This window comes from Prenolepis imparis, unplaced genomic scaffold, assembly GCF_030444845.1.
Source record: "Prenolepis imparis isolate NDT839.2.m4 unplaced genomic scaffold, iyPreImpa1.0 SCAF_3, whole genome shotgun sequence".
In the NCBI taxonomy this organism is placed as follows: Eukaryota; Metazoa; Arthropoda; class Insecta; order Hymenoptera; family Formicidae; genus Prenolepis; species Prenolepis imparis.
In genome coordinates this window covers 4840558-4867543 of record NW_028141161.1, presented here as the reverse complement: position 1 = coordinate 4867543, position 26986 = coordinate 4840558, and the positions used below count along the sequence as shown (strand labels likewise).

Genomic DNA, 26986 nt, shown 5'->3' with positions numbered 1-26986 from the left:
CCTACTATATCGAGAGCTACTTTGTCGAATGCGGCCCTAGGTGTATCTGTAATTACCATGGGTTGTCTTGTTTTTACACGTGTTAATTTCTTTAACTGACATTGACGACACCTCTGAATAAGATGCTGTATATCTTTTTTCATAGTGTTCCAATGGTAATAAGGTCTTAATCGGTTATAAGTTTTAGTTACTCCTTTATGACCACCGTGAGCGGAAGAATGATTCTCGATAATGAGCGTTTCGCGTTCTTCGGCAGGGGGAATTCGAACTAAGTTTTCGCAGACTGTAATGTGGATGGGTAATTCTCTCAAAAATTCTTGAATTTGACTAATCACGTATCGCCATGGTATATCGTCGAAACGATCAGTTTTACTGATACTAAAGGAAGCTAAACGTAATTCGGTTACGGCATCTAAAAGGGAACGCATACAATTTTTTAACGTTTGTTGTTCTAAGCGCGAACGATTATTTAATCTTATAGGAATGGATATTAATGTTTTTGATTTAACTGTTTGTACATTTACTCTTTCAAACGTGAGGTTCTCATATACAGGTAGTAAATTTGCTTGTTGATATTCTTTAGCGCCGTTATCATAAGGAGTTCCATCCATTTGAATAAAAATTACGTGATCGTCTTTTTGTCTTAATAAACAGTCGCGGCTTTCGGTTACTAGAATTAAATCTGTTTCCCGTGGTTCTGCGAGTTGGAGTACTTCTTCATATATGTGATCTCCTTCGCGTAGGTCAATAACTGTTCTTCGTTTATTGTCGCCGTCTTCGCTGCTGTCGTCGTCACTGGAATATTCTTCTACTATTACGTCAGGTTCCTGAGGATGTGGATTAGGTGGAGGAGTCTTAATAACTTCGCAATAAATATTAGGGTTACTAGAAACAGGTTCGACTAATGATTCGTTTGGAGGTTCATCATACTCGTGATTTACGAATAGAGGAATGGCGAGATTAATAGGTGGATTTCTGGATAAAGCATCTGCATTATTATTTAAACTCCCTTTCTTATATTGTATTTCGTATTCGTATTCAGCCAATTTTGTTCTCCATTTCCATAATCTGGAGGAAGGGTCCTTAATAGAATGTAACCATACGAGAGGTTTATGATCAGTAATAATAGTGAATTTCTTTCCGTATAAATAAGGTCGAAAATGATTGACGCAATAAACTATGGCTAAGCATTCTTTTTCGATAGTAGAATAATTTTGTTCGGCGTTATTTAACACGCGGGAGGTATAAGCGATAGGTAAATCTTTTCCGATTTGTCCTTGACTGAGTACTCCTCCGACAGCATATCCGGATGCGTCGGTTGTTAAAATGAAAGGTTGAGTGAAATCGGGATATTGAAGTATAGGTTCAGAGCATAAAGAGCGTTTTAGAATGTCGAAAGCCTCTATTTGCTTTTGTTGCCAATTAAACGTATTATTTTTCTTTAGTAGGTCTGTGAGTGGTTTAGCGACCTTGGAAAATTGAGGGATAAATCGTCTATAGTATCCAGCTAATCCTAGAAATTGTTTTATGTGTTTTTCATTTTTCGGAGGGGGAAATCTAACTATAGATGCTATTTTCTTTGGATCGGGCCTGACTCCGTCATCTCCGATAATATGACCGAGGTACGCTACTTCGTGATGTAGAAATTCGCATTTATCGGGTTGTAATTTTAAATTCGCGTTTCTTAATCTTTGCATCAATTTATTAAATTTAATTTCATGCTCTTCTAGAGATCTGGCGTAAATAACTATGTCGTCCATATATACGAATAATTCATTACCCTGCAATCCAGAAAGAACGTTATCCATTAATCTTTGAAAAGTCGCTGGAGCATTTTTTAGACCGAAAGGCATTCTTTTAAATTGATAATGACCGTATGGAGTTGAAAATGCGGTTTTAGGGGCATCTTTAGGAGCCATGGGGATTTGATGGAAACCGGAGGCTAGATCGAGAACAGAGAAATATTTAGCGGATCCTAATTGATCTAAAATATCAGTTATATTTGGGAGAGGGTATGCGTCTCCTATGGTTTTTTCATTGAGACCGCGATAGTCGATGACCATTCGCCATCTTTTATTTCCCTGCGAATCTGATTTTTTGGGTACTATCCACACGGGGGAATTATAAGGGGATGTAGAATATTCGATTAAATTATTGGATAATAATTCATTAACTTGTTTATTGATCTCGTCTTTGTGGACAGGAGGAAATCGATATTGTTTCGTATGGATAGGGATCTCATTAGTAGTGGGTATGAAATGCTGAGTGGCGTTAGTAGCTCCGAGATTATCGTCAGGAAGATGAAATCTGTCGGCATGATTATGAATTAATGATTTGACATTATTGAACTCCTCGGAGTTTAAATGTTCTAATCGTAGAAGCTGCATGGTAGCAGATGTGCGATCGCAAGAAGCTTCGTCATTGCGAACTTCTTCGAGATATGAAGGGTTATTAATATATAAAGGAGAAGTCGTTACGAGCCCTCGGGTTGCAACGACTTGGGTAGAATTGTCTTCAAAATCTAATTGATCATTATGAATCACTGGGTGCCCTAAGGTTGCAGTGATATTTTCGTATCTAACCTTTTCATTGCATTCAGAAGAAGGACCATCGGTCGTCTCATTCCCTCGGGTTTTGACGACACCGTCTGGGATCGTGGATCCAGACGTATCCGCAAAGTCAAAATCTTCTAATTCGGCAGAAGGGACCTCTACGTGATAAGCACGGTCAGAGGTATTAATAATGGGTAGGTAAGCTTTACCGTTAATATTAGAGACTATAGCTTCTCCGAGATATACATCTTTGTTATACACGAAGCGAGGTATATATCCGTATGATTTATCTGGGTTAGTGATATTAATGAAAAAGGGCGAGACGGATCGCGGTCCGACGCGGAGAAAACTTGCCTCTGAGAATGGAATTCTAATATCGTCGTAATGTAAGCATCGATTTTTATAATCGATAGTAGCGGCGCGTGTTTTCAAAAAGGTGTTTCCTAAAATTCCATCCTGAGGAAAAGTGACGGTATCGGGAATTATATGAAAACAGGTAGGGAGACCAAGAAAATTTATAACAACGGAGCCTAAAGTCGGCATCACTTCTGAAGATAGTCCCTGAAGAGCTAGGACATCTTCTTCGCGAATTTTTATTTTTCGATCAAGACAGTGTCGTTTTATGAGATTTACTCCAGAGCCTGAATCGACCATGAAGAGGCAGTCTCCCTGAAGGTCTGGGGATGAAAGGACAACAGTGGGTAAGCTATGGGGTTTTGCTTTTTCTTCTATTCTTCCAATACTGGTGATAAGGTATGAGTCGGGCTTAGAGGTCGCACTGTAGTAACTGGTGCGCGTTGGAGAAGAGAAGGGCGTCCCGGTTGAGCATCGTTCCGGCGGGCGCCAATTGTTACCGGAACGCTCTGGGCGTTTCCCTGATTATTGTTACTGGTAGAAGGGTGAGGAGGGGAAGAATTATTTCCGAGGGAGCGTCTGTACGCGAGCTTGCGACATTCGTCAATAAGATGTCCGGGGTTTTTACAGTAGCGACAGATTTTCTCGGTAGGGTAATTAGGTCCGGGTTGTCCTGGGATAAGAGGTTTTATAAAGGGGATATTATTTCGTGATGATTTTGATAGAGAGGATTGTTGTGGATCATGAGTTATTGTTTGTTGCAATGGTCCGGATCTATTCGAGAAATCAGCGCGAGGAGGAATGTTAGCTCTATGCATGGACGTAGCCCGTTTGCGCGCATTTTCTGCTTCTAGAGTTTTTGATAATTTTATAGCAGTCTCGAGGACGTGGTCGAGTGAGAAGGCTCCTTCTAATTTAACTCTAATCAACAAATCAGTAGGGAGACCGTTAACGAAACTAGTACTAACACTACGGTCGATGGTATCTTTGGTGGATTCGTCGATATCTCCGTAACAGTCGCTTTCTCCGTCGATTATAGCTGCACGTAATTCTTTTACTCTGGCTATATAATCGAAAATATCTTCGTTAGGTTTCATATAGATGTTTGCGAGTTCACCGCGATACTGATCTACAGATTTATTTGGACCGAAAATAGCTTTTAACTGTTTTGTTAATGAAAAAACAGAGTTATATTCTCTTCCTTCTACTGCGGAGTAAGCATGTCCTTGTAATTTATTAATTATAAGTTGCACTAAGTAATGTTCGTGATATTGTGGTATTAATTCGCGGGCACGTTCGCAGATTTTACTAAATTGAAAAACAGACATTTTGTGTCCGTCGTATTTAGGGATAGAATCGACTACGTCTTTAAAACGGATCGGAGAAGGTATGTCGACGGGACTAGTCGCATGAGTGTTTTCTGAAGGGAGGTAATCAAAATGAGCTCTTCTTTGATTGGATGCATCAGAAGTCAGACTATTATTAATACGTTGGTTTAAAATCTCTACTTGTCTGGGTAAAGCACTAAGGTGAGAGATTTGCTCAACTAAGGTAGTTAATATTGAGTCGTGCTGGTCGTCTGATTTTTTTGTTTCGATTTCTCGTAATAGTGCTTTAAATTCGTCTGTCTTTTCCTGCAGTAATTTGTGTTGTTCTTTGAGTGATTTTTCTTTTTCCGTTAACATTTGACTAAAAATTTCAAGTTCGGATCGTGATACACCTTCCTCAGCCTCGGAGGGAGGATTAGAACTTTGCGATCGTGTAGTCGGCATGGCGCACTTACCTTAGAGAGAAATAAGAGGCTGAAAGAAAATATATTAATAAGATTAGTTACAGTGTTCGGTCGCTTAATCGGGACCGAATAGATGTCGAATTTTATAGATTTTGCGACGGGGATCTGTACGTTCAATTGTTTTGTAATCAGGATATTTGCATTCGAATTCTATTGGCGTTGGGTTGTAATCGATACTCTTATTTTCGTTAGATAGTGATTCGGGGTCGTTTGTATTATTAGTTAAATTGTATAATTTGGTAAATAAGGGAAGGGGATCTTGGAAAGAGGAGATTGTTTCTTTGATCTGGAAATTAATCCTTTTAATTTGAACTCGACGCCCGCCTTTCCTGGGCATGAGGGAAAATAAAATGTATTTGAAATTTTAACTTATTTCTCAACTGTTGCCACACTCTTCGTCAGCGACAGTTGGTGTTGTTGCCACACTTCGTCAGCGACAACTAAGTCAAATCTCAAATCAAGATAATCATTTAGGAAAGGAATTGAATATAATTGAAAATTCAATCGTAATCGTCTGTTGCCACCCTCTTCGTCAGCGACAGCGATAATTGTTGCCACACTTGTCAGCGACAATTTGATCAAATTTCAAGTTACACTCGTTATTCACTTTCGATTTAAATTTTTAGAATTTTAACGCGAAAGAGGATTAATTCCTGAGACCTTTACACAGGAGGATCCTTATCAGTCCTTTAGGCAATCCCACCGTTGCCACCAAAGTTTTTTGGATTGTCACGTCTGGGTGATCTTCCTTCTCTCTCTATGCCTAGGCTAGTGAGAAAACGGGCGCTCTCTATTTTTGTGAGGCAACCTGCTTACACCGGCTATACCTCTGGGACGCCGAGAGCTAGGACCGAAGTTACGGATCTAGGGAATGTTGTAGGTCACAGGAGTGGGGTATTAGTTACTAGTTGGGAGTATCGAATCTATTAGCGATATCTTCGATGTCGTTTAAAATAGTTATGACTTGATCGAAAGTTATTTTACCATTCAAATATTCATAGATCAAATTGAGTATTAATTGGTAAATTGTATTGCAAATTAAGCCTTGAAGTTGTTTATTCATCTGGATGATAGTAATAATTCAGGGCTAATTAATAAAATGAATTTGATATTTATTTAATCGTCTGTGAATTCGACGCTTATTTGAGCACCAGGGATATGAAGATTATCTAAGCAGACTATGAGTTGATCGATATCAATAGTTCCTTCTAAAACGTCAGTTAGTAGCCCGATAATTATATTTATAATTGAATTTGCATCATCGTTTGTTAATCCTTGGACGTCTAATTCAGTAGATCTGGGTAGCATTTGAATTAATTAGTAGAGGCAATGATGAGAATAATATATTTAATGCACATATGATTAAGTGTACATACATCAATAATTTAGATAATTGTCGTACTCATCTATTTCTAAAGAATTCTCGGGGAGTTGAGTTTTTAGCTGAGAGATTAAATCGTTAGATTGAGATTCTTCTTGATGGTTATCTGCAGTGTAATTTTCTTTTAAATAGCGTATGTTCTGACACCATTCAGAGAATAATATTAATTCTGGAGAGTATGAATCTAAGCCTGACGGTAAATTTATTACAGGCGTTATTTCGTGCTCGTTTGTTAAGCTTCGTGGAGTATTAGTTTGAGAAGATGAGGTTTTTAAGCGACGCAATGTATCGGGAGAAAATGATACTATTTCACACGATTTGACACGCGGCTTATTTTTAAGTGCTTTACGCTTAAGCCAGCGTAAAGTCGATATAACGCGGGCTTCGCGAGTTTTCAAGCCGGCTCGATGATTCCTCCTTTTCCGACGTGCTTTTCTGTCTCTCGGGTTGCTCATCTACAAGGGGTTATATGGTCGGAATGAAGGGCTTATAATGAGTTAGATAAGAACTATCGTGAGATAACATGAAGGGGAACTAGAGAGAGTGAGATATCAATATCCGATACGTCTATTCATTTGGTTTTAAATATGAATTCAAAAGGAAGGTCGATGGTTAAGGAGAATGTCTTCGGGCATACGAAGGATGCCTGTCGTCGACGATGGAAATAACGTAGGGTGTTGATGGGAGCTTTGTCACCAGGCACTATCGCTGGGTGCTCGACAACGAAAGGAAGTTGAGGAAATGGCAGAAAGTTGCTTGTGCCTACGGTAAAAATATGCGTTGCAACTATAGGTAAAATGAGGATTGGACCACGTCCAGAGCGAAATTAATTCTAGAATTCTATTTAAGAATTCTTACGCGATATATTGTCTCTTGTTATCGATATTATTAGGCGAGAGAAGGTAATGAGAAGTTGTCTTCGGGCATACGAAGGATGCCTATCGTCGACGATGGAAATAACGCAGGGTGTTGAGGGGAGCTTTGTCACCAGGCACTATCGCTGGGTGCTCGACAACGACGGGATGCTGAGGAAATGGTAGAGAGTCGTATGGACTTACGAAAGGTACGTCCAACGGCTAGAGGTAAAATGTGGATTGGACGACGTCCGAGTGATATCAAGAGTACTGTTTCTACACGTTAATATTGCTAGTTTCTGATATTGATACCTTGAATAAATTATGGAAAGGTAGTTAGATTCTAATTTTGATAAATACCGATTGACAACGGGAAACTGTTAGCTGCATGCAATGCTTAACAGTGGATTTCGTTTATTTGTTTTAGGAGAAGGTAGTGATTGAAAGAGAATTGTCAGTCTAACGTAACTTAGAATTAAAATTGGCGTGTTAAATAGTCTGGGTAATTATAAGTACTTACCTTGTGATAGACTGTGAACTTCAGGCAGTGGATCGTAATACGCTCGTTCGCCTTCTTCCCTTCTCTAGGACCTCGGTCGCGGGATGTTTGGCAAAATCAACGTATTCGAGTTTTGAAGCACAAGAGTTCTTTATTTAACTTTTACTTTATAATTCTATGCGCGACTAACAAATTGGGTATGTCTACGCAGTTGACGGCAAACGCGTGACTTTATACAGAGTATCGTAAGGCTACAGAAATGATGTACTGTAGAGCTACGGTAGGATCTCGATAATGAGATGCCGTAGAGTTACGGTGAGATGCTAATGATGGTATGCCGCAGAGTTACGGTGAGACGTTAATGATGGTATGCCGTAATGAAGTTAAGAATTAAGGGTTTATATACCCATCAAATAGAGAAAAATCTGAGTGTCGTGTGCAATTCCCTTTTGGTGGGGATTTCTAAGAAAGACGTTTTCTTGGAATATGTCACAATAAATTGTACTAAGAGGTCACGATACGGTGACCCGCAGGAGCGAACGCTCTAGGTGTCAACTATCAATTTACGAGTTTTAGATAATCTGGACCGGATATCGAAGTTAGGCGGTGAGCTTGAGATGAGGAGCGACGATTCCAAGAAGTGTCTAATTTATTATTCTTTTGTGGTTTGAACGCTAGCATCCGATAACGCGAGGGAGATAACGGACGGAAGCGGCTTGTCACCTACGATCGGCACTTAATTACTTGCTGATTGTGAGCTGATTTTAGAGGGGTCTGCGCATAGATACATGTTAAAGTTTCTTGTAGTTCGCCAAATATTCATTTGTACGTTTATGGAATCATTTCTTATATAATTTATTTTATGTTATTAATTGGAATTCTTAATGATTGATAATTTATAATAAAACTTGAGTTTAATGCAATAGGGTAAGATTAAGTTATTTCTAAATTGTAGAATTATGATTCCATAACGTAATATCGAGACTTTCTTGTTCTCGTTTGACTTAATTCTATAATAAAATATTCTCTTTAATTATATCCACTTGGGCCTTATTTATAAGTCTCTTCATTTAATAATTTACTCAATAAATCTTAATAATCTTGGGTTCGTTATCGAAATCATTTAATGACTGAAATAAGGCTTCGTAAATATAATTGCGGATGAAATCTTAAAATATTAAGTGTTTGAACACTTTTAGTAATTCATCGAATGCTTGTCGCAGGCTTGTCGTTACAATGCATCGCAAGATAAGGATTTATGGAACCTTCCTCATAATAATTCTGTCAATGATTAAAATACTTCTAAAACTCATTACTATAAGTCTTAAATCGTTAAGTAAAGTTCGACAAGTTATTATGTTTCTGATTCCATAAATAATATTATTATATTGTTTAATTAATATTGAATATTCATATATAGGTGGGTTAGTCACGATTAAAATATATTCTTATTGCTAAGGGTTAGTTTCATATAATAATAACTGGTTAGTTGAAGTATACGCTCAGGGGTCTCGGATGACGTTTGATTGGTCGGATCGCTAGTTCCTGGTAGCGGCTAGTTAGAACTAGATAACTGGAGACCCTAGATTTGGTATGGTTAGTAATTAATAATATAAATGCTTGATTTTAGTCTAAACAATTATATGTAAAGAGGAAAATCATTAATTATCCTTAAATTTTAAGTATTGGCGCAGGAAAAACAGTAGCGCGCAAAAATATGGTTTCGAGAAAATGACGGGACGTTACACCGGCTATACCTCTGGGACGCCGAGAGCTAGGACCGAAGTTACGGATCTAGGGAATGTTGTAGGTCACAGGAGTGGGGTATTATTTACTAGTTGGGAGTATCGAGTCTATTAGCGATATCTTCGATGTCGTTTAAAATAGTTATGACTTGATCGAAAGTTATTTTACCATTCAAATATTCATAGATCAAATTGAGTATTAATTGGTAAATTGTATTGCAAATTAAGCCTTGAAGTTGTTTATTCATCTGGATAATAATAATTCAGGGGCTAATTAATAAAATGAATTTGATATTTATTTAATCGTCTGTGAATTCGACGCTTATTTGAGCACCAGGGATATGAAGATTATCTAAGCAGACTATGAGTTGATCGATATCAATAGTTCCTTCTAAAACGTCAGTTAGTAGCCCGATAATTATATTTATAATTGAATTTGCATCATCGTTTGTTAATCCTTGGACGTCTAATTCAGTAGATCTGGGTAGCATTTGAATTAATTGGTAGAGGTAATGATGAGAATAATATATTTAATGCACATATGATTAAGTGTACGTACATCAATAATTTAGATAGTTGTCGTACTCATCTATTTCTAAAGAATTCTCGGGGAGTTGAGTTTTTAGTTGAGAGATTAAATCGTTAGATTGAGATTCTTCTTGATGGTTATCTGCAGTGTGATTTTCTTTTAAATAGCGTATGTTCTGACACCATTCAGAGAATAATATTAATTCTGGAGAGTATGAATCTAAGCCTGACGGTAAGTTTATTACAGGCGTTATTTCGTGCTCGTTTGTTAAGCTTCGTGGAGTATTAGTTTGGGAAGATGAGGTCTTTAAGCGACGCAATGTATCGGGAGAAAATGATACTACTTCACACGATATGACACGCGGCTTATTTCTATATGCCTTACGCTTAAACCAGCGTAAGGTCGATGCAGCGCGTGTTTCGCGAGTTTTCAAGCCGGCTCGATGATTCCTTTTTATCCGACGTGCTTTTCTGTTTCTCGGGTTGCTCATCTACAAGGAGTCATATGGTCAGAATGAAGGGTTAATAATGAGTTAGATAAGGATTATCGTGAGATAACATGAAGGGGAACTAGAGGGAGTGAGATATCAATATCCGATACGTCTATTCATTTGGGTTTAAATATGAATTCAAAAGGAAGGTCTGGGGGTACGGAGAATGTCTTCGGGCAAGTATGATGAATGCCTCGTCGACGATGGAGATACGCAGGGTGTTGATGGGAGGTTTGTCGTCGGGCAAGTATGATGAATGCCTCGACAACGACGGGAAGTAGGGGAAATGGTAGAGAGTCGTCTGGACCTACGAAAGGTACGTCCAACGGCTAGAGGTAAAATGCGGTTTGGACGACGTCCGAGTGATACCAGGAGTATTGTTTCTACGTTAATGTTGCTAAATTCTGATATTGATACCTTGAATAATTATGAAAAGGTAGTTGGATTCTGATTTGATAAATATTGATTGACAACGGGAAACTGTTAGCTGCATGCAATGCTTAACAGTGAATTTCGTTTATTTGTTTTAGGAGAAGGTAGTGATTGAAAGAGAATTGTCAGTCTATAGTAACTTAGAATTAAAATTGGCGTGTTAAATAGTCTGGGTAATTATAAGTACTTACCTTGTGATAGACTGTGAACTTCAGGCAGTGGATCGTAATACGCTCGTTCGCCTTTTTCCCTTCTCTAGGACCTCGGTCGCGGGATGTTTGGCAAAATCAACGTATTCGAGTTTTGAAGCACAAGAGTTCTTTATTTAACTTTTACTTTATAATTCTATGCGCGACTAACAAATTGGGTATGTCGACGCAGTTGACGGCAAACGCGTGACTTTATACAGAGTATCGTAAGGCTACAGAAATGATGTACTGTAGAGCTACGGTGGGATCTCGATAATGAGATGCCGTAGAGTTACGGTGAGATGATAATGATGGTATGCCGCCGAGTTACGGTGAGAATTAAGGGTTTATATACCCATCAAATCGAGAAAAATCTGAGTGTCGTGTGCAATTCCCTTTTGGTGGGGATTTCTAAGAAAGACGTTTTCTTGGAATATGTCACAATAAATTGTACTAAGAGGTCATGATACGGTGACCCGCAGGAGCGAACGCTCTAGGTGTCAACTATCAATTTACGAGTTTTAGATAATCTGGACCGGATATCGAAGTTAGGCGGTGAGCTTGAGATGAGGAGCGACGATTCCAAGAAGTGTCTAATTTATTATTCTTTTGTGGTTTGAACGCTAGCATCCGATAACGCGAGGGAGATAACGGACGGAAGCGGCTTGTCACCTACGATCGGCACTTAATTACTTGCTGATTGTGAGCTGATTTTAGAGGGGTCTGCGCATAGATACATGTTAAAGTTTCTTGTAGTTCGCCAAATATTCATTTGTACGTTTATGGAATCATTTCTTATATAATTTATTTTATGTTATTAATTGGAATTCTTAATGATTGATAATTTATAATAAAACTTGAGTTTAATGCAATAGGGTAAGATTAAGTTATTTCTAAATTATAGAATTATGATTCCATAACGTAATATCGAGACTTTCTTGTTCTCGTTTGACTTAATTCTATAATAAAATATTCTCTTTAATTATATCCACTTGGGCCTTATTTATAAGTCTCTTCATTTAATAATTTACTCAATAAATCTTAATAATCTTGGGTTCGTTATCGAAATCATTTAATGACTGAAATAAGGCTTCGTAAATATAATTGCGGATGAAATCTTAAAATATTAAGTGTTTGAACACTTTTAGTAATTCATCGAATGCTTGTCGCAGGCTTGTCGTTACAATGCATCGCAAGATAAGGATTTATGGAACCTTCCTCATAATAATTCTGTCAGTGATTAAAATACTTCTAAAACTCATTACTATAAGTCTTAAATTGTTAAGTAAAGTTCGACAAGTTATTATGTTTCTGATTCCATAAATAATATTATTATATTGTTTAATTAATATTGAATATTCATATATAAGTGGGTTAGTCATGATTAAAATATATTCTTATTGCTAAGGGTTAGTTTCATTTAATAATAACTGGTTAGTTGAAGTATACGCTCAGGGGTCTCGGATGACGTTTGATTGGTCGGATCGCTAGTTCCTGGTAGCGGCTAGTTAGAACTAGATAACTGGAGATCCTAGATTTGGTATGGTTAGTAATTAATAATATAAATGCTTGATTTTAGTCTAAACAATTATATGTAAAGAGGAAAATCATTAATTATCCTTAAATTTTAAGTATTGGCGCAGGAAAAACAGTAGTGCGCAAAAATATGGTTTTGCGAAAATGACGGGACGTTACACCTCCCCCCTTATTTAAGAACAAATTGCGATGTATTCGAAGGAATTTGTTCGAGATCTTTTAAACGATCTCTTAAATTCTGATATGAATTAATATCAGAAACATTATTAGTAGTTGCTGATTCGATGTTGGATGAGGCAGTATCATTTGGTCTTGAAAACCCATTAATGATTACGGTAGGTTCCTTGGAGAGGTCTTCAGGAGCAGAAGGTGACGGTGGTCCCTTGGCTGGGTTTTTATTATCGGTCCTATCGACAGGTCCTCGTGCGAGATGAAGTAGTAGATGAGTGAGAGAGCTCCAAATGGCTCCAGCCAAATGCATGCTCCATCCATAGGCGGAATGTAAGGCATAACCGTGAATAGCTGTATCGACGAAGACTTTTATGATGCGAATAATTATTAGAATGCCAAGGATTCCAGCGGTTGCTGATCCGAATGAAATAAATCCGGTCCATACTCGTGAGGCGGCACTCTCGGCAATTTTATTGAGAGAGGCTTCGTCCAATAAATTATACATGGAGACAGCGTCGGAGTTAATGGAGTATCCCGTAATTCCTCTTGCAATTGTATTTAGAAGAGCGGGTTTCTCTGCGGGGAACATAATGTGATCCCTCAGTTTTTCTATATCTTCTTCGGAATATATTCCGCTGACAGCGAGGGCTCCTGGCGTCAAATAATCCCAGGTTAATGTCGTCATTGGTTTTAATTGTTGTGGAGGTAACTGTCTGATTTGAGGTTCAGGTGTAAATTGGACCCATGTATCCTCGATACGGTACATAGTTGGTAATTCAAAACTGCATTCCCTTTGATTTCCATATTTAGAAATTATCCGGGATTTCGGGGTGAGAAACAAGGAAGTGTTGCGGGTGGTTACAGGTAATTCCGTGTAACATTCCTTTGTTTTCCTTACTACAACATCTACAGGTATGCATTTGACGATGTGCGTGGTTTCCCCGGTTGTAACTGCCATATAGCCGGGTCCTTTCATAAGGCGATATGCGAATTCATCTGGTTGAAGAGTAGCGAAAGACAGGGCGTTGGTGATTACCTGTCTTTCTAATTCGCATTTTTGTTGCATAACATTATAATATAATGAAGTCATTTGTTGTCGGATGTGTTTTTCCACATACACGAATTTAGAATTCATATATGTGAATATATCCAGGTTGTCCACGGGGATGATACCTCGGCTGGCGAAGGTATCGCCTTGCTTTGTCTCTAGGATAAAGAGCTTAGGGTGCTCTGTGCGAAATAAAGTGTATCCGCACAAGGGTTGTTCTTTTGTCTTCGTAAGTGCGAACGTGACGTCCTGCGTAGTCAGACTATAAATAATTGGAGAAAGAGGGTTAGTTGAATTATCTGTAATTTTAGTTGCTAAACCCTCATAAAGAACGTCATATTGATGGAAATTGCAAGCAGATGTTGGCAAGGATTTCCAATACGAGTATCCGTTTTCGGAATCGATGCAAAATCCTTCGCTCAAGAGACAAATGGTTCCGGATTTTAATATTATTTTTCCGGAGTTTAATTGTACGGGAACGTGCGATGTCCTCAAGGAGATCTTGACGACGGCTTGAACAACGACGTTGTCCCAGGTTCCGTAAGGGTCGGAGTACTGAGTGCCTTTGCAGGTTCCGTCGTTATTAGTGCGTCCGGCTAAGGTGAGACTGTGATAAGTAGTCTGATTAGCTCTTAATCCGTGAATGATATTGCTATCTCCGAGAGAGAATGTTCCATCTTGGAATGCCCTTCGGCACACTGTATATCCGGTTTCGTGGATATAATCTGCCTTTCCGTTATGGACTATGGAGACATGCGAGTGCATTCCGCAGTGGTAAATTGTCCGTGATATTTCCACCTTGCACTGGATGACTTCTGCATGATTGTAGTCCGAGAGTTGTAAGAGTTGCATGTAGACGTCAGTCGAATTGGGTTTCCGTATATCAAGATTGCATTCTCCAACATCGAGCAACGATACCGAAGTAATATTCAGGTGTTGTCCGCCACAATCGAATCCAATAAGAGCGTGAATCGGATTAACGAGAACGAGAATCGCGAAGTACGACAACATGTCTGTAATAATGCATAGTGAAGTATATATATATATAGATATTCTTAATCTAATTGTTCGTGTATGTGATATTGCTTTAAAATTATGGTTATATGTGTATGTTTGTATTCCTATAGCTTTGTAATCAAGTAGGATATATATATATGTGATTATTATTGAATATATATATATTCTTATTCTAATTATACGTAAATATATATATATTGTTTTATTATTATTATTTTTTTTTTGTGTGCTTTTTGGGTTTTTTTTTCTTTATATATATATCTATATATATATATATAGTATATGAGGTATCCTTTTGTCACCGAGTAAAGTATGGAATTATAATAGATTATATGCACGTTTTATTCTAAAATTATGAATATGTAAATTATTTTTTTTCTCTTTTTTTTTTATATATATATGCTATATGTCTTATAACTTTATTTTGCAACTGAGTAAGATATAAGAATTGTACTTGGGTATATATGTACGTTCTATACTTAAGATATATATATTTCATTAAAATTACTTTAATTAGATCAGTTAGAACCAATGCGTAGATGTTAATTATTTAGGGTGAAGCTTATCATAGCGAGGAATATATACTATATTAACTTACATAGATGCTTAATGATAAATAAAAATTCTCTTCTCTCTTTTTGTTATTATTTTTTCGAGGACGCTTTCGTATTTTGCTAGTTCTCTGAATCAGGCCGCCAAGCTGCGAGGGTCTGATATTGCTTCCATATGTGTAGTTTTTCGCTGGGAAAGGTTGTGTTTTAACGTCTTTGGTAAGTTAGAAAGGGCGTGTCAAGTCGTAAACATATCATAGGTAGAAGTGTATGTGAGTAGAGGGGGAATGGGAGGAAAAAGAAAATGGTTTTCCACGTGCAGGTCAACGAAGAAGAATCGCACAGTCGCACTTTAGTTTTGCAGTGGTAAGAGTGTTGTGAGAAAAGAAAAATTTATAATGGAAATTGAAGTCCCGTATTCGAAAACGAGGGTGGTGATCAGGCGATTACCGATAATTCTGGTGATGGAGTTTGATAAGGAGAACGTAAGTAGTTATTCATGAATGTGTATGAGTCTGTTTTATTATTAATGCTATTACCTCTGATATTAATGATATTTGATATTTGCTTAATAATTTGGAACGGGGCGATCGAGATAGGGAAATATAATAATTAAGGGTTTTCTTTCTCAGCCCGACGTTATTCTTTCTGTGTATCAATACACGAAGAAGGATCGCGAAGATCGGCGAGTGAGAGCCGAAGAGAGACGGCGCTGGGAGGCTTTCCTGGAGGAGGAAGGGGATGATATTTTCTCCCTGAATAAATTATTCGAGGAATGGAGCGAGGAGGAGAGATTGTTCAGAGAGAGATTTCTGATCACCGATGAGATGCTCAGTAAGTTCTTTAAAATTTTTTTTTTTTATGACGCGGTTTGTTAATATATAATTGATAATTCGATGTATGTAACCTTTATTTGTTTGTTAGAGGACGACTGGGATTGTGGACCACCGTGGAGGGTATGCTTGTGGAAGAACGTAGTGAAGATGAGTAGACTACGTGCTGAAAGAAGGGTACAGAGAATGATCGATTTCACGGCGCCGGTGAGGAGGTGTGAGGACGCGGGGTACGATGATTTTGAAAACGCGGAGTACCGTGAAGAAGTTTTACGCCAAGCGGGATTCTATAAGAATTAGGTAAGTAAGCTTTCTTTTACTTTGTTTTGCCTTGGGTTTATCTCATTGCTTGACATTACATTATTTTTGTGCATTGTTTCAGAACTGCCTTGATAGCGTCATCGATTCAGGTTATTCTGAAGAGCGCGCGCGTGATCGCAAATGTTCGTATATATTTTTAATAGTTCTTTTATAATAATTATTATCGTATGTATTTTACGTAATTATTAAAATTATGCTTATCGAGAAACTGCGTTATTTTATTTCATACTGCCTTCATAAGTACTTTATATACTCGTAAGATTAGAGGAAACACCGTAGAAGCATTTTATTGTTTATGATTAAGATTCATTAATTAAAATATATATATATTCTTATGATTTAAATCCATATATATATGATTCGTAAGAAGCTAAGAATGCACTTTGTTATATTATTATCGTATTAATTATCGTATATATATATTTTGTTTTTTTTTTTTTTATTTTTTTTTTTATTATTTTTTTTTATTTATTAAATAGGACGAGCACTTTATTATCTACGATCAAGATTAAATAAATCAGATATTTGTCAGCCATATTTGCTTAAGACTAGTTATTTGTCGTAATGTAATTGTTTCGCCAGAATAATTATAGTAGTAAGATCGAAGGAAGCTATAAAGAGACATTTTATCATTTTATATATATAAGATTAAATAGATAGGACACTTTATCGTATTAGGATTAAATAGATAGGACATTTTAAAGTTACTTAAAGTATAGTATATTTTCCAAAATGTTTTCGTTCAATGTCTTCATTAAGTATTAAAATACTTAGAGTTAAAAGTAGTAATATAGAATGTATATTTTATATAATTTTAACGATATATTATCATTTAATATATATATATGTATTATCTCTATAAATTTGAACACTAATAATGATTAAATGCTGCGTATAATTTTCATATTACGTTTTAGACTGTACGTTTAACGAAATGTAGTATAACTAGTTACTGTATCTCCTAATTTTAGTTAATTACGCGGAATTGCATTTGCCTTGGACTTAAGTATTTATAAGGTTATAATAAAGATATAATTTATTCTACACTTTGTTATAGATTAGTGATTTATTTAGTTAATAAATGTTAAGCTAGAGACCGTTTATAGAATTGTCTTAGTTATGACTAGATAACTCATCAAGGTTATAATATAGGTTACATAGGAGTATGTAAATGTTAGAAAATAGATTTTGTTTTAGTAAATAGATTATTTGGTTATTAGGTTGGGGTTCTCAATTCAATTTCGAAGCCAGTGTTGTTATCGTACACCGAGAGGTAAAGAACATCCAGGGTAGCAGTGTCCAGAACTAGAAGTGCGATTTTGTTAGAATAGTATGTTTTAAAGGCGTTCATGAATTCTATATAAGCGATAAAGCAATCGTTACATTGTAAAACAGAGCGTTTTTCTATGGCTATTTCGCTGCTGCAGATTTGACAGTCGGCAGGGCTCATATCTCCGTCTATAACTCCATGACCAATTATATGTTTATAACCCTTTGGGGTTGTGCGGTTATAGCATTTAATACAAAGTCTATTGCCACTTTCTTCAGCTTGGTAGCCAGATATTCGTAGGCATTTTATTTCATATAGTTCTGGAAAATGCTTTAACAAGGGATGTGGGTTGTATTTAAAATTCTTCCCGATGCACATTTTGCAATTAGTAAGTATAGCGTTAGTATTTATTGTTGTTAAGGTTTTTTTTTTATGCGTATAAAGTAGAAATATTTAGTACGGTTGCTGCATTTAAGCAGTAATTAAGATGGTTTATTAGAAATGGAAAATTTGTTAATTAATTAATTAATAAAAGATGTCAGGTGATCCGTAAAACAGTGTTGATAAAAAGGAGAACTGTTTCCACCTGAAGTTGATCCGGGGCCTTAGGGGCAGTTCGTAGTCACAGACGATGGAGAGCTGTTAAAGAGGATAACTGCTTTAGGTCCTGGAATAATGTTTCGTTGGCGCTGCCAACATCTGTAAACAAAGATGATACATGTTATTTTATCCTGGTTCAACATGTGCAATTTTTAACTTGTTAACGTGAACAATTCTGGGTTTATTTTTGACTAATAATTTGACGTTGCACTGCGGTAGAACTTCTATAATTTCATGGGGTCCGGTATATTGGTCGGCGAATTTTCCTTTTGCAGGTTCCTTTAGTAAAAATACACGTGATCCTACTTGAAAATTTTGTTCGTTAACTTTTCGATCGTAATAATGTTTACTTCGTTCTTTAGAGTTTATGAGGTTTTTGCGTGCGTCTTCTTGTGTGTCATGTATTCTGTTAAATAAATCAGTCAGATAATCTCGATAGGTAGTCTCTAGATTTCCTTCGACAGGTGGGTGAGCGGAGGGTAATCGGGCTATTCTACCGAAGATTAATTCAAATGGTGGGTATTTAGTTCCTTCATGAACACTAGTGTTATAAGAAAACATTGCCATGTTAATATGACTATCCCAGTCTCTCTCTTTCTGGACCTGAATTTTAAGATATTCTGTCAGTACATGATGTGATCTTTCAAGAGAACCGTTAGATTGAGGATGATAGGCGGTAGTTTTAAAGTGTTGTATATTAAACATTTTAGCTAAATTTCGTATGAGACCAGAGAGAAAATTAGTTCCTTGGTCCGTAAGGATGGCTTTAGGAGCGCCGTATATGCAAATGAAATTTCTAGTGAGCGCAATAGCAATGGATAAAGAATTAGCTTCTCTTAAAGGAACGGCTACAGAATATTTAGTCAATAAATCTTGCATAGTTAATATATATTGATTTCCAGAATTTGTTATAGGGAGAGGACCTACTATATCGAGAGCTACTTTGTCGAATGCGGCCCTAGGTGTATCTGTAATTACCATGGGTTGTCTTGTTTTTACACGTGTTAATTTCTTTAACTGACATTGACGACACCTCTGAATAAGATGCTGTATATCTTTTTTCATAGTGTTCCAATGATAATAAGGTCTTAATCGGTTATAAGTTTTAGTTACTCCTTTATGACCACCGTGAGCGGAGGAATGATTCTCGATAATGAGCGTTTCGCGTTCTTCGGCAGGGGGAATTCGAACTAAGTTTTCGCAGACTGTAATGTGGATGGGTAATTCTCTCAAAAATTCTTGAATTTGACTAATCACGTACCGCCATGGTATATCGTCGAAACGATCAGTTTTACTGATACTAAAGGAAGCTAAACGTAGTTCGGTTACGGCATCTAAAAGGGAACGCATACAATTTTTTAACGTTTGTTGTTCTAAGCGCGAACGATTATTTAATCTTATAGGAATGGATATTAATGTTTTTGATTTAACTGTTTGTACATTTACTCTTTCAAACGTGAGGTTCTCATATACAGGTAGTAAATTTGCTTGTTGATATTCTTTAGCGCCGTTATCATAAGGAGTTCCATCCATTTGAATAAAAATTACGTGATCGTCTTTTTGTCTTAATAAACAGTCGCGGCTTTCGGTTACTAGAATTAAATCTGTTTCCCGTGGTTCTGCGAGTTGGAGTACTTCTTCATATATGTGATCTCCTTCGCGTAGGTCAATAACTGTTCTTCGTTTATTGTCGCCGTCTTCGCTGCTGTCGTCGTCACTGGAATATTCTTCTACTATTACGTCAGGTTCCTGAGGATGTGGATTAGGTGGAGGAGTCTTAATAACTTCGCAATAAATATTAGGGTTACTAGAAACAGGTTCGACTAATGATTCGTTTGGAGGTTCATCATACTCGTGATTTACGAATAGAGGAATGGCGAGATTAATAGGTGGATTTCTGGATAGAGCATCTGCATTATTATTTAAACTCCCTTTCTTATATTGTATTTCGTATTCGTATTCAGCCAATTTTGTTCTCCATTTCCATAATCTGGAGGAAGGGTCCTTAATAGAATGTAACCATACGAGGGGTTTATGATCAGTAATAATAGTGAATTTCTTTCCGTATAAATAAGGTCGAAAATGATTGACGCAATAAACTATGGCTAAGCATTCTTTTTCGATAGTAGAATAACTTTGTTCGGCGTTATTTAACACGCGGGAGGTATAAGCGATAGGTAAATCTTTTCCGATTTGCCCTTGACTGAGTACTCCTCCGACAGCATATCCGGATGCGTCGGTTGTTAAAATGAAAGGTTGAGTGAAATCGGGATATTGAAGTATAGGTTCAGAGCATAAAGAGCGTTTTAGAATGTCGAAAGCCTCTATTTGCTTTTGTTGCCAATTAAACGTATTATTTTTCTTTAGTAGGTCTGTGAGTGGTTTAGCGACCTTGGAAAATTGAGGGATAAATCGTCTATAGTATCCAGCTAATCCTAGAAATTGTTTTATGTGTTTTTCATTTTTCGGAGGGGGAAATCTAACTATAGATGCTATTTTCTTTGGATCGGGCCTGACTCCGTCATCTCCGATAATATGACCGAGGTACGCTACTTCGTGATGTAGAAATTCGCATTTATCGGGTTGTAATTTTAAATTCGCGTTTCTTAATCTTTGCATCAATTTATTAAATTTAATTTCATGCTCTTCTAGAGATCTGGCGTAAATAACTATGTCGTCCATATATACGAATAATTCATTACCCTGTAATCCAGAAAGAACGTTATCCATTAATCTTTGAAAAGTCGCTGGAGCATTTTTTAGACCGAAAGGCATTCTTTTAAATTGATAATGACCGTATGGAGTTGAAAATGCGGTTTTAGGGGCATCTTTAGGAGCCATGGGGATTTGATGGAAACCGGAGGCTAGATCGAGAACAGAGAAATATTTAGCGGATCCTAATTGATCTAAAATATCAGTTATATTTGGGAGAGGGTATGCATCTCCTATGGTTTTTTCATTGAGACCGCGATAGTCGATGACCATTCGCCATCTTTTATTTCCCTGCGAATCTGATTTTTTGGGTACTATCCACACGGGGGAATTATAAGGGGATGTAGAATATTCGATTAAATTATTGGATAATAATTCATTAACTTGTTTATTGATCTCGTCTTTGTGGACAGGAGGAAATCGATATTGTTTCGTATGGATAGGGATCTCATTAGTAGTGGGTATGAAATGCTGAGTGGCGTTAGTAGCTCCGAGATTATCGTCAGGAAGATGAAATCTGTCGGCATGATTATGAATTAATGATTTGACATTATTGAACTCCTCGGAGTTTAAATGTTCTAATCGTAGAAGCTGCATGGTAGCAGATGTGCGATCGCAAGAAGCTTCGTCATTGCGAACTTCTTCGAGATATGAAGGGTTATTAATATATAAAGGAGAAGCCTCGTTACGAGCCCTCGGGTTGCAACGACTTGGGTAGAATTGTCTTCAAAATCTAATTGATCATTATGAATCACTGGGTGCCCTAAGGTTGCAGTGATATTTTCGTATCTAACCTTTTCATTGCATTCAGAAGAAGGACCATCGGTCGTCTCATTCCCTCGGGTTTTGACGACACCGTCTGGGATCGTGGATCCAGACGTATCCGCAAAGTCAAAATCTTCTAATTCGGCAGAAGGGACCTCTACGTGATAAGCACGGTCAGAGGTATTAATAATGGGTAGGTAAGCTTTACCGTTAATATTAGAGACTATAGCTTCTCCGAGATATACATCTTTGTTATACACGAAGCGAGGTATATATCCGTATGATTTATCTGGGTTAGTGATATTAATGAAAAAGGGCGAGACGGATCGCGGTCCGACGCGGAGAAAACTTGCCTCTGAGAATGGAATTCTAATATCGTCGTAATGTAAGCATCGATTTTTATAATCGATAGTAGCGGCGCGTGTTTTCAAAAAGGTGTTTCCTAAAATTCCATCCTGAGGAAAAGTGACGGTATCGGGAATTATATGAAAACAGGTAGGGAGACCAAGAAAATTTATAACAACGGAGCCTAAAGTCGGCATCACTTCTGAAGATAGTCCCTGAAGAGCTAGGACATCTTCTTCGCGAATTTTTATTTTTCGATCAAGACAGTGTCGTTTTATGAGATTTACTCCAGAGCCTGAATCGACCATGAAGAGGCAGTCTCCCTGAAGGTCTGGGGATGAAAGGACAACAGTGGGTAAGCTATGGGGTTTTGCTTTTTCTTCTATTCTTCCAATACTGGTGATAAGGTATGAGTCGGGCTTAGAGGTCGCACTGTAGTAACTGGTGCGCGTTGGAGAAGAGAAGGGCGTCCCGGTTGAGCATCGTTCCGGCGGGCGCCAATTGTTACCGGAACGCTCTGGGCGTTTCCCTGATTATTGTTACTGGTAGAAGGGTGAGGAGGGGAAGAATTATTTCCGAGGGAGCGTCTGTACGCGAGCTTGCGACATTCGTCAATAAGATGTCCGGGGTTTTTACAGTAGCGACAGATTTTCTCGGTAGGGTAATTAGGTCCGGGTTGTCCTGGGATAAGAGGTTTTATAAAGGGGATATTATTTCGTGATGATTTTGATAGAGAGGATTGTTGTGGATCATGAGTTATTGTTTGTTGCAATGGTCCGGATCTATTCGAGAAATCAGCGCGAGGAGGAATGTTAGCTCTATGCATGGACGTAGCCCGTTTGCGCGCATTTTCTGCTTCTAGAGTTTTTGATAATTTTATAGCAGTCTCGAGGACGTGGTCGAGTGAGAAGGCTCCTTCTAATTTAACTCTAATCAACAAATCAGTAGGGAGACCGTTAACGAAACTAGTACTAACACTACGGTCGATGGTATCTTTGGTGGATTCGTCGATATCTCCGTAACAGTCGCTTTCTCCGTCGATTATAGCTGCACGTAATTCTTTTACTCTGGCTATATAATCGAAAATATCTTCGTTAGGTTTCATATAGATGTTTGCGAGTTCACCGCGATACTGATCTACAGATTTATTTGGACCGAAAATAGCTTTTAACTGTTTTGTTAATGAAAAAACAGAGTTATATTCTCTTCCTTCTACTGCGGAGTAAGCATGTCCTTGTAATTTATTAATTATAAGTTGCACTAAGTAATGTTCGTGATATTGTGGTATTAATTCGCGGGCACGTTCGCAGATTTTACTAAATTGAAAAACAGACATTTTGTGTCCGTCGTATTTAGGGATAGAATCGACTACGTCTTTAAAACGGATCGGAGAAGGTATGTCGACGGGACTAGTCGCATGAGTGTTTTCTGAAGGGAGGTAATCAAAATGAGCTCTTCTTTGATTGGATGCATCAGAAGTCAGACTATTATTAATACGTTGGTTTAAAATCTCTACTTGTCTGGGTAAAGCACTAAGGTGAGAGATTTGCTCAACTAAGGTAGTTAATATTGAGTCATGCTGCTCGTCTGATTTTTTTGTTTCGATTTCTCGTAATAGTGCTTTAAATTCGTCTGTCTTTTCCTGCAGTAATTTGTGTTGTTCTTTGAGTGATTTTTCTTTTTCTGTTAACATTTGACTAAAAATTTCAAGTTCGGATCGTGATACACCTTCCTCAGCCTCGGAGGGAGGATTAGAACTTTGCGATCGTGTAGTCGGCATGGCGCACTTACCTTAGAGAGAAATAAGAGGCTGAAAGAAAATATATTAATAAGATTAGTTACAGTGTTCGGTCGCTTAATCGGGACCGAATAGATGTCGAATTTTATAGATTTTGCGACGGGGATCTGTACGTTCAATTGTTTTGTAATCAGGATATTTGCATTCGAATTCTATTGGCGTTGGGTTGTAATCGATACTCTTATTTTCGTTAGATAGTGGTTCGGGGTCGTTTGTATTATTAGTTAAATTGTATAATTTGGTAAATAAGAGAAGGGGATTTTGGAAAGAGGAGATGGTTTCTTTGATCTGGAAATTAATCCTTTTAATTTGAACTCGACGCCCGCCTTTCCTGGGCATGAGGGAAAATAAAATGTATTTGAAATTTTAACTTATTTCTCAACTGTTGCCACACTCTTCGTCAGCGACAGTTGGTGTTGTTGCCACACTTCGTCAGCGACAACTAAGTCAAATCTCAAATCAAGATAATCATTTAGGAAAGGAATTGAATATAATTGAAAATTCAATCGTAATCGTCTGTTGCCACCCTCTTCGTCAGCGACAGCGATAATTGTTGCCACACTTGTCAGCGACAATTTGATCAAATTTCAAGTTACACTCGTTATTCACTTTCGATTTAAATTTTTAGAATTTTAACGCGAAAGAGGATTAATTCTTGAGACCTTTACACAGGAGGATCCTTATCAGTCCTTTAGGCAATCCCACCGCTGCCACCAAAGTTTTTTGGATTGTCACGTCTGGGTGATCTCCCTTCTCTCTCTATGCCTAGGCTAGTGAGAAAACGGGCGCTCTCTATTTTTGTGAGGCAACCTGCTTACACCGGCTATACCTCTGGGACGCCGAGAGCTAGGACCGAAGTTACGGATCTAGGGAATGTTGTAGGTCACAGGAGTGGGGTATTATTTACTAGTTGGGAGTATCGAGTCTATTAGCGATATCTTCGATGTCGTTTAAAATAGTTATGACTTGATCGAAAGTTATTTTACCATTCAAATATTCATAGATCAAATTGAGTATTAATTGGTAAATTGTATTGCAAATTAAGCCTTGAAGTTGTTTATTCATCTGGATAATAATAATTCAGGGGCTAATTAATAAAATGAATTTGATATTTATTTAATCGTCTGTGAATTCGACGCTTATTTGAGCACCAGGGATATGAAGATTATCTAAGCAGACTATGAGTTGATCGATATCAATAGTTCCTTCTAAAACGTCAGTTAGTAGCCCGATAATTATATTTATAATTGAATTTGCATCATCGTTTGTTAATCCTTGGACGTCTAATTCAGTAGATCTGGGTAGCATTTGAATTAATTGGTAGAGGTAATGATGAGAATAATATATTTAATGCACATATGATTAAGTGTACGTACATCAATAATTTAGATAGTTGTCGTACTCATCTATTTCTAAAGAATTCTCGGGGAGTTGAGTTTTTAGTTGAGAGATTAAATCGTTAGATTGAGATTCTTCTTGATGGTTATCTGCAGTGTGATTTTCTTTTAAATAGCGTATGTTCTGACACCATTCAGAGAATAATATTAATTCTGGAGAGTATGAATCTAAGCCTGACGGTAAGTTTATTACAGGCGTTATTTCGTGCTCGTTTGTTAAGCTTCGTGGAGTATTAGTTTGGGAAGATGAGATCTTTAAGCGACGCAATGTATCGGGAGAAAATGATACTACTTCACACGATATGACACGCGGCTTATTTCTATATGCCTTACGCTTAAACCAGCGTAAGGTCGATGCAGCGCGTGTTTCGCGAGTTTTCAAGCCGGCTCGATGATTCCTTTTTATCCGACGTGCTTTTCTGTTTCTCGGGTTGCTCATCTACAAGGAGTCATATGGTCAGAATGAAGGGTTAATAATGAGTTAGATAAGGATTATCGTGAGATAACATGAAGGGGAACTAGAGGGAGTGAGATATCAATATCCGATACGTCTATTCATTTGGGTTTAAATATGAATTCAAAAGGAAGGTCTGGGGGTACGGAGAATGTCTTCGGGCAAGTATGATGAATGCCTCGTCGACGATGGAGATACGCAGGGTGTTGATGGGAGGTTTGTCGTCGGGCAAGTATGATGAATGCCTCGACAACGACGGGAAGTAGGGGAAATGGTAGAGAGTCGTCTGGACCTACGAAAGGTACGTCCAACGGCTAGAGGTAAAATGCGGTTTGGACGACGTCCGAGTGATACCAGGAGTATTGTTTCTACGTTAATGTTGCTAAATTCTGATATTGATACCTTGAATAATTATGAAAAGGTAGTTGGATTCTGATTTGATAAATATTGATTGACAACGGGAAACTGTTAGCTGCATGCAATGCTTAACAGTGAATTTCGTTTATTTGTTTTAGGAGAAGGTAGTGATTGAAAGAGAATTGTCAGTCTATAGTAACTTAGAATTAAAATTGGCGTGTTAAATAGTCTGGGTAATTATAAGTACTTACCTTGTGATAGACTGTGAACTTCAGGCAGTGGATCGTAATACGCTCGTTCGCCTTTTTCCCTTCTCTAGGACCTCGGTCGCGGGATGTTTGGCAAAATCAACGTATTCGAGTTTTGAAGCACAAGAGTTCTTTATTTAACTTTTACTTTATAATTCTATGCGCGACTAACAAATTGGGTATGTCGACGCAGTTGACGGCAAACGCGTGACTTTATACAGAGTATCGTAAGGCTACAGAAATGATGTACTGTAGAGCTACGGTGGGATCTCGATAATGAGATGCCGTAGAGTTACGGTGAGATGATAATGATGGTATGCCGCCGAGTTACGGTGAGAATTAAGGGTTTATATACCCATCAAATCGAGAAAAATCTGAGTGTCGTGTGCAATTCCCTTTTGGTGGGGATTTCTAAGAAAGACGTTTTCTTGGAATATGTCACAATAAATTGTACTAAGAGGTCATGATACGGTGACCCGCAGGAGCGAACGCTCTAGGTGTCAACTATCAATTTACGAGTTTTAGATAATCTGGACCGGATATCGAAGTTAGGCGGTGAGCTTGAGATGAGGAGCGACGATTCCAAGAAGTGTCTAATTTATTATTCTTTTGTGGTTTGAACGCTAGCATCCGATAACGCGAGGGAGATAACGGACGGAAGCGGCTTGTCACCTACGATCGGCACTTAATTACTTGCTGATTGTGAGCTGATTTTAGAGGGGTCTGCGCATAGATACATGTTAAAGT

At 37.7% G+C, this 26986-nt stretch overlaps 2 protein-coding genes across 3 annotated transcripts; one reads left to right on the top strand and one right to left on the bottom strand.

Moving 5' to 3' along the window:
- Positions 1-6935: 6935 nt before the first annotated feature.
- On the top strand, positions 6936-16489 carry LOC145933973 (uncharacterized). Of its 2 annotated transcripts, none has more exons than XM_083034074.1 (4): positions 6936-7142; positions 15772-15973; positions 16064-16272; positions 16355-16489. In XM_083034074.1, the coding sequence occupies exons 1-3, from the start codon at positions 7113-7115 to the stop codon at positions 16270-16272; spliced, it is 441 nt and encodes a 146-aa protein (XP_082890200.1). In that variant the 5' UTR covers positions 6936-7112; the 3' UTR covers positions 16355-16489. The 2 variants fall into 2 exon arrangements, with proteins under 2 accessions (XP_082890200.1, XP_082890199.1); XM_083034073.1 differs by lacking the exon at positions 6936-7142 and adding an exon at positions 15324-15624.
- Positions 12522-14584, bottom strand: LOC145933739 (uncharacterized). The gene has a single exon (XM_083033727.1). The coding sequence runs from the start codon at positions 14580-14582 to the stop codon at positions 12522-12524; it is 2061 nt and encodes a 686-aa protein (XP_082889853.1). The 5' UTR covers positions 14583-14584.
- Positions 16490-26986: the final 10497 nt, after the last annotated feature.

Coding starts and splice junctions, on each gene's coding strand:
- LOC145933973 (XM_083034073.1), top strand. CDS start 15,538: ATGGAAATTGAAGTCCCGTATTCGAAAACGAGGGTGGTGATCAGGCGA. Junction 15,625..15,771: donor TGGAGTTTGATAAGGAGAAC/GTAAGTAGTTAT, acceptor TTTCTTTCTCAG/CCCGACGTTATTCTTTCTGT. Junction 15,974..16,063: donor GATCACCGATGAGATGCTCA/GTAAGTTCTTTA, acceptor TTTGTTTGTTAG/AGGACGACTGGGATTGTGGA.
- LOC145933739 (XM_083033727.1), bottom strand. CDS start 14,582: ATGTTGTCGTACTTCGCGATTCTCGTTCTCGTTAATCCGATTCACGCT.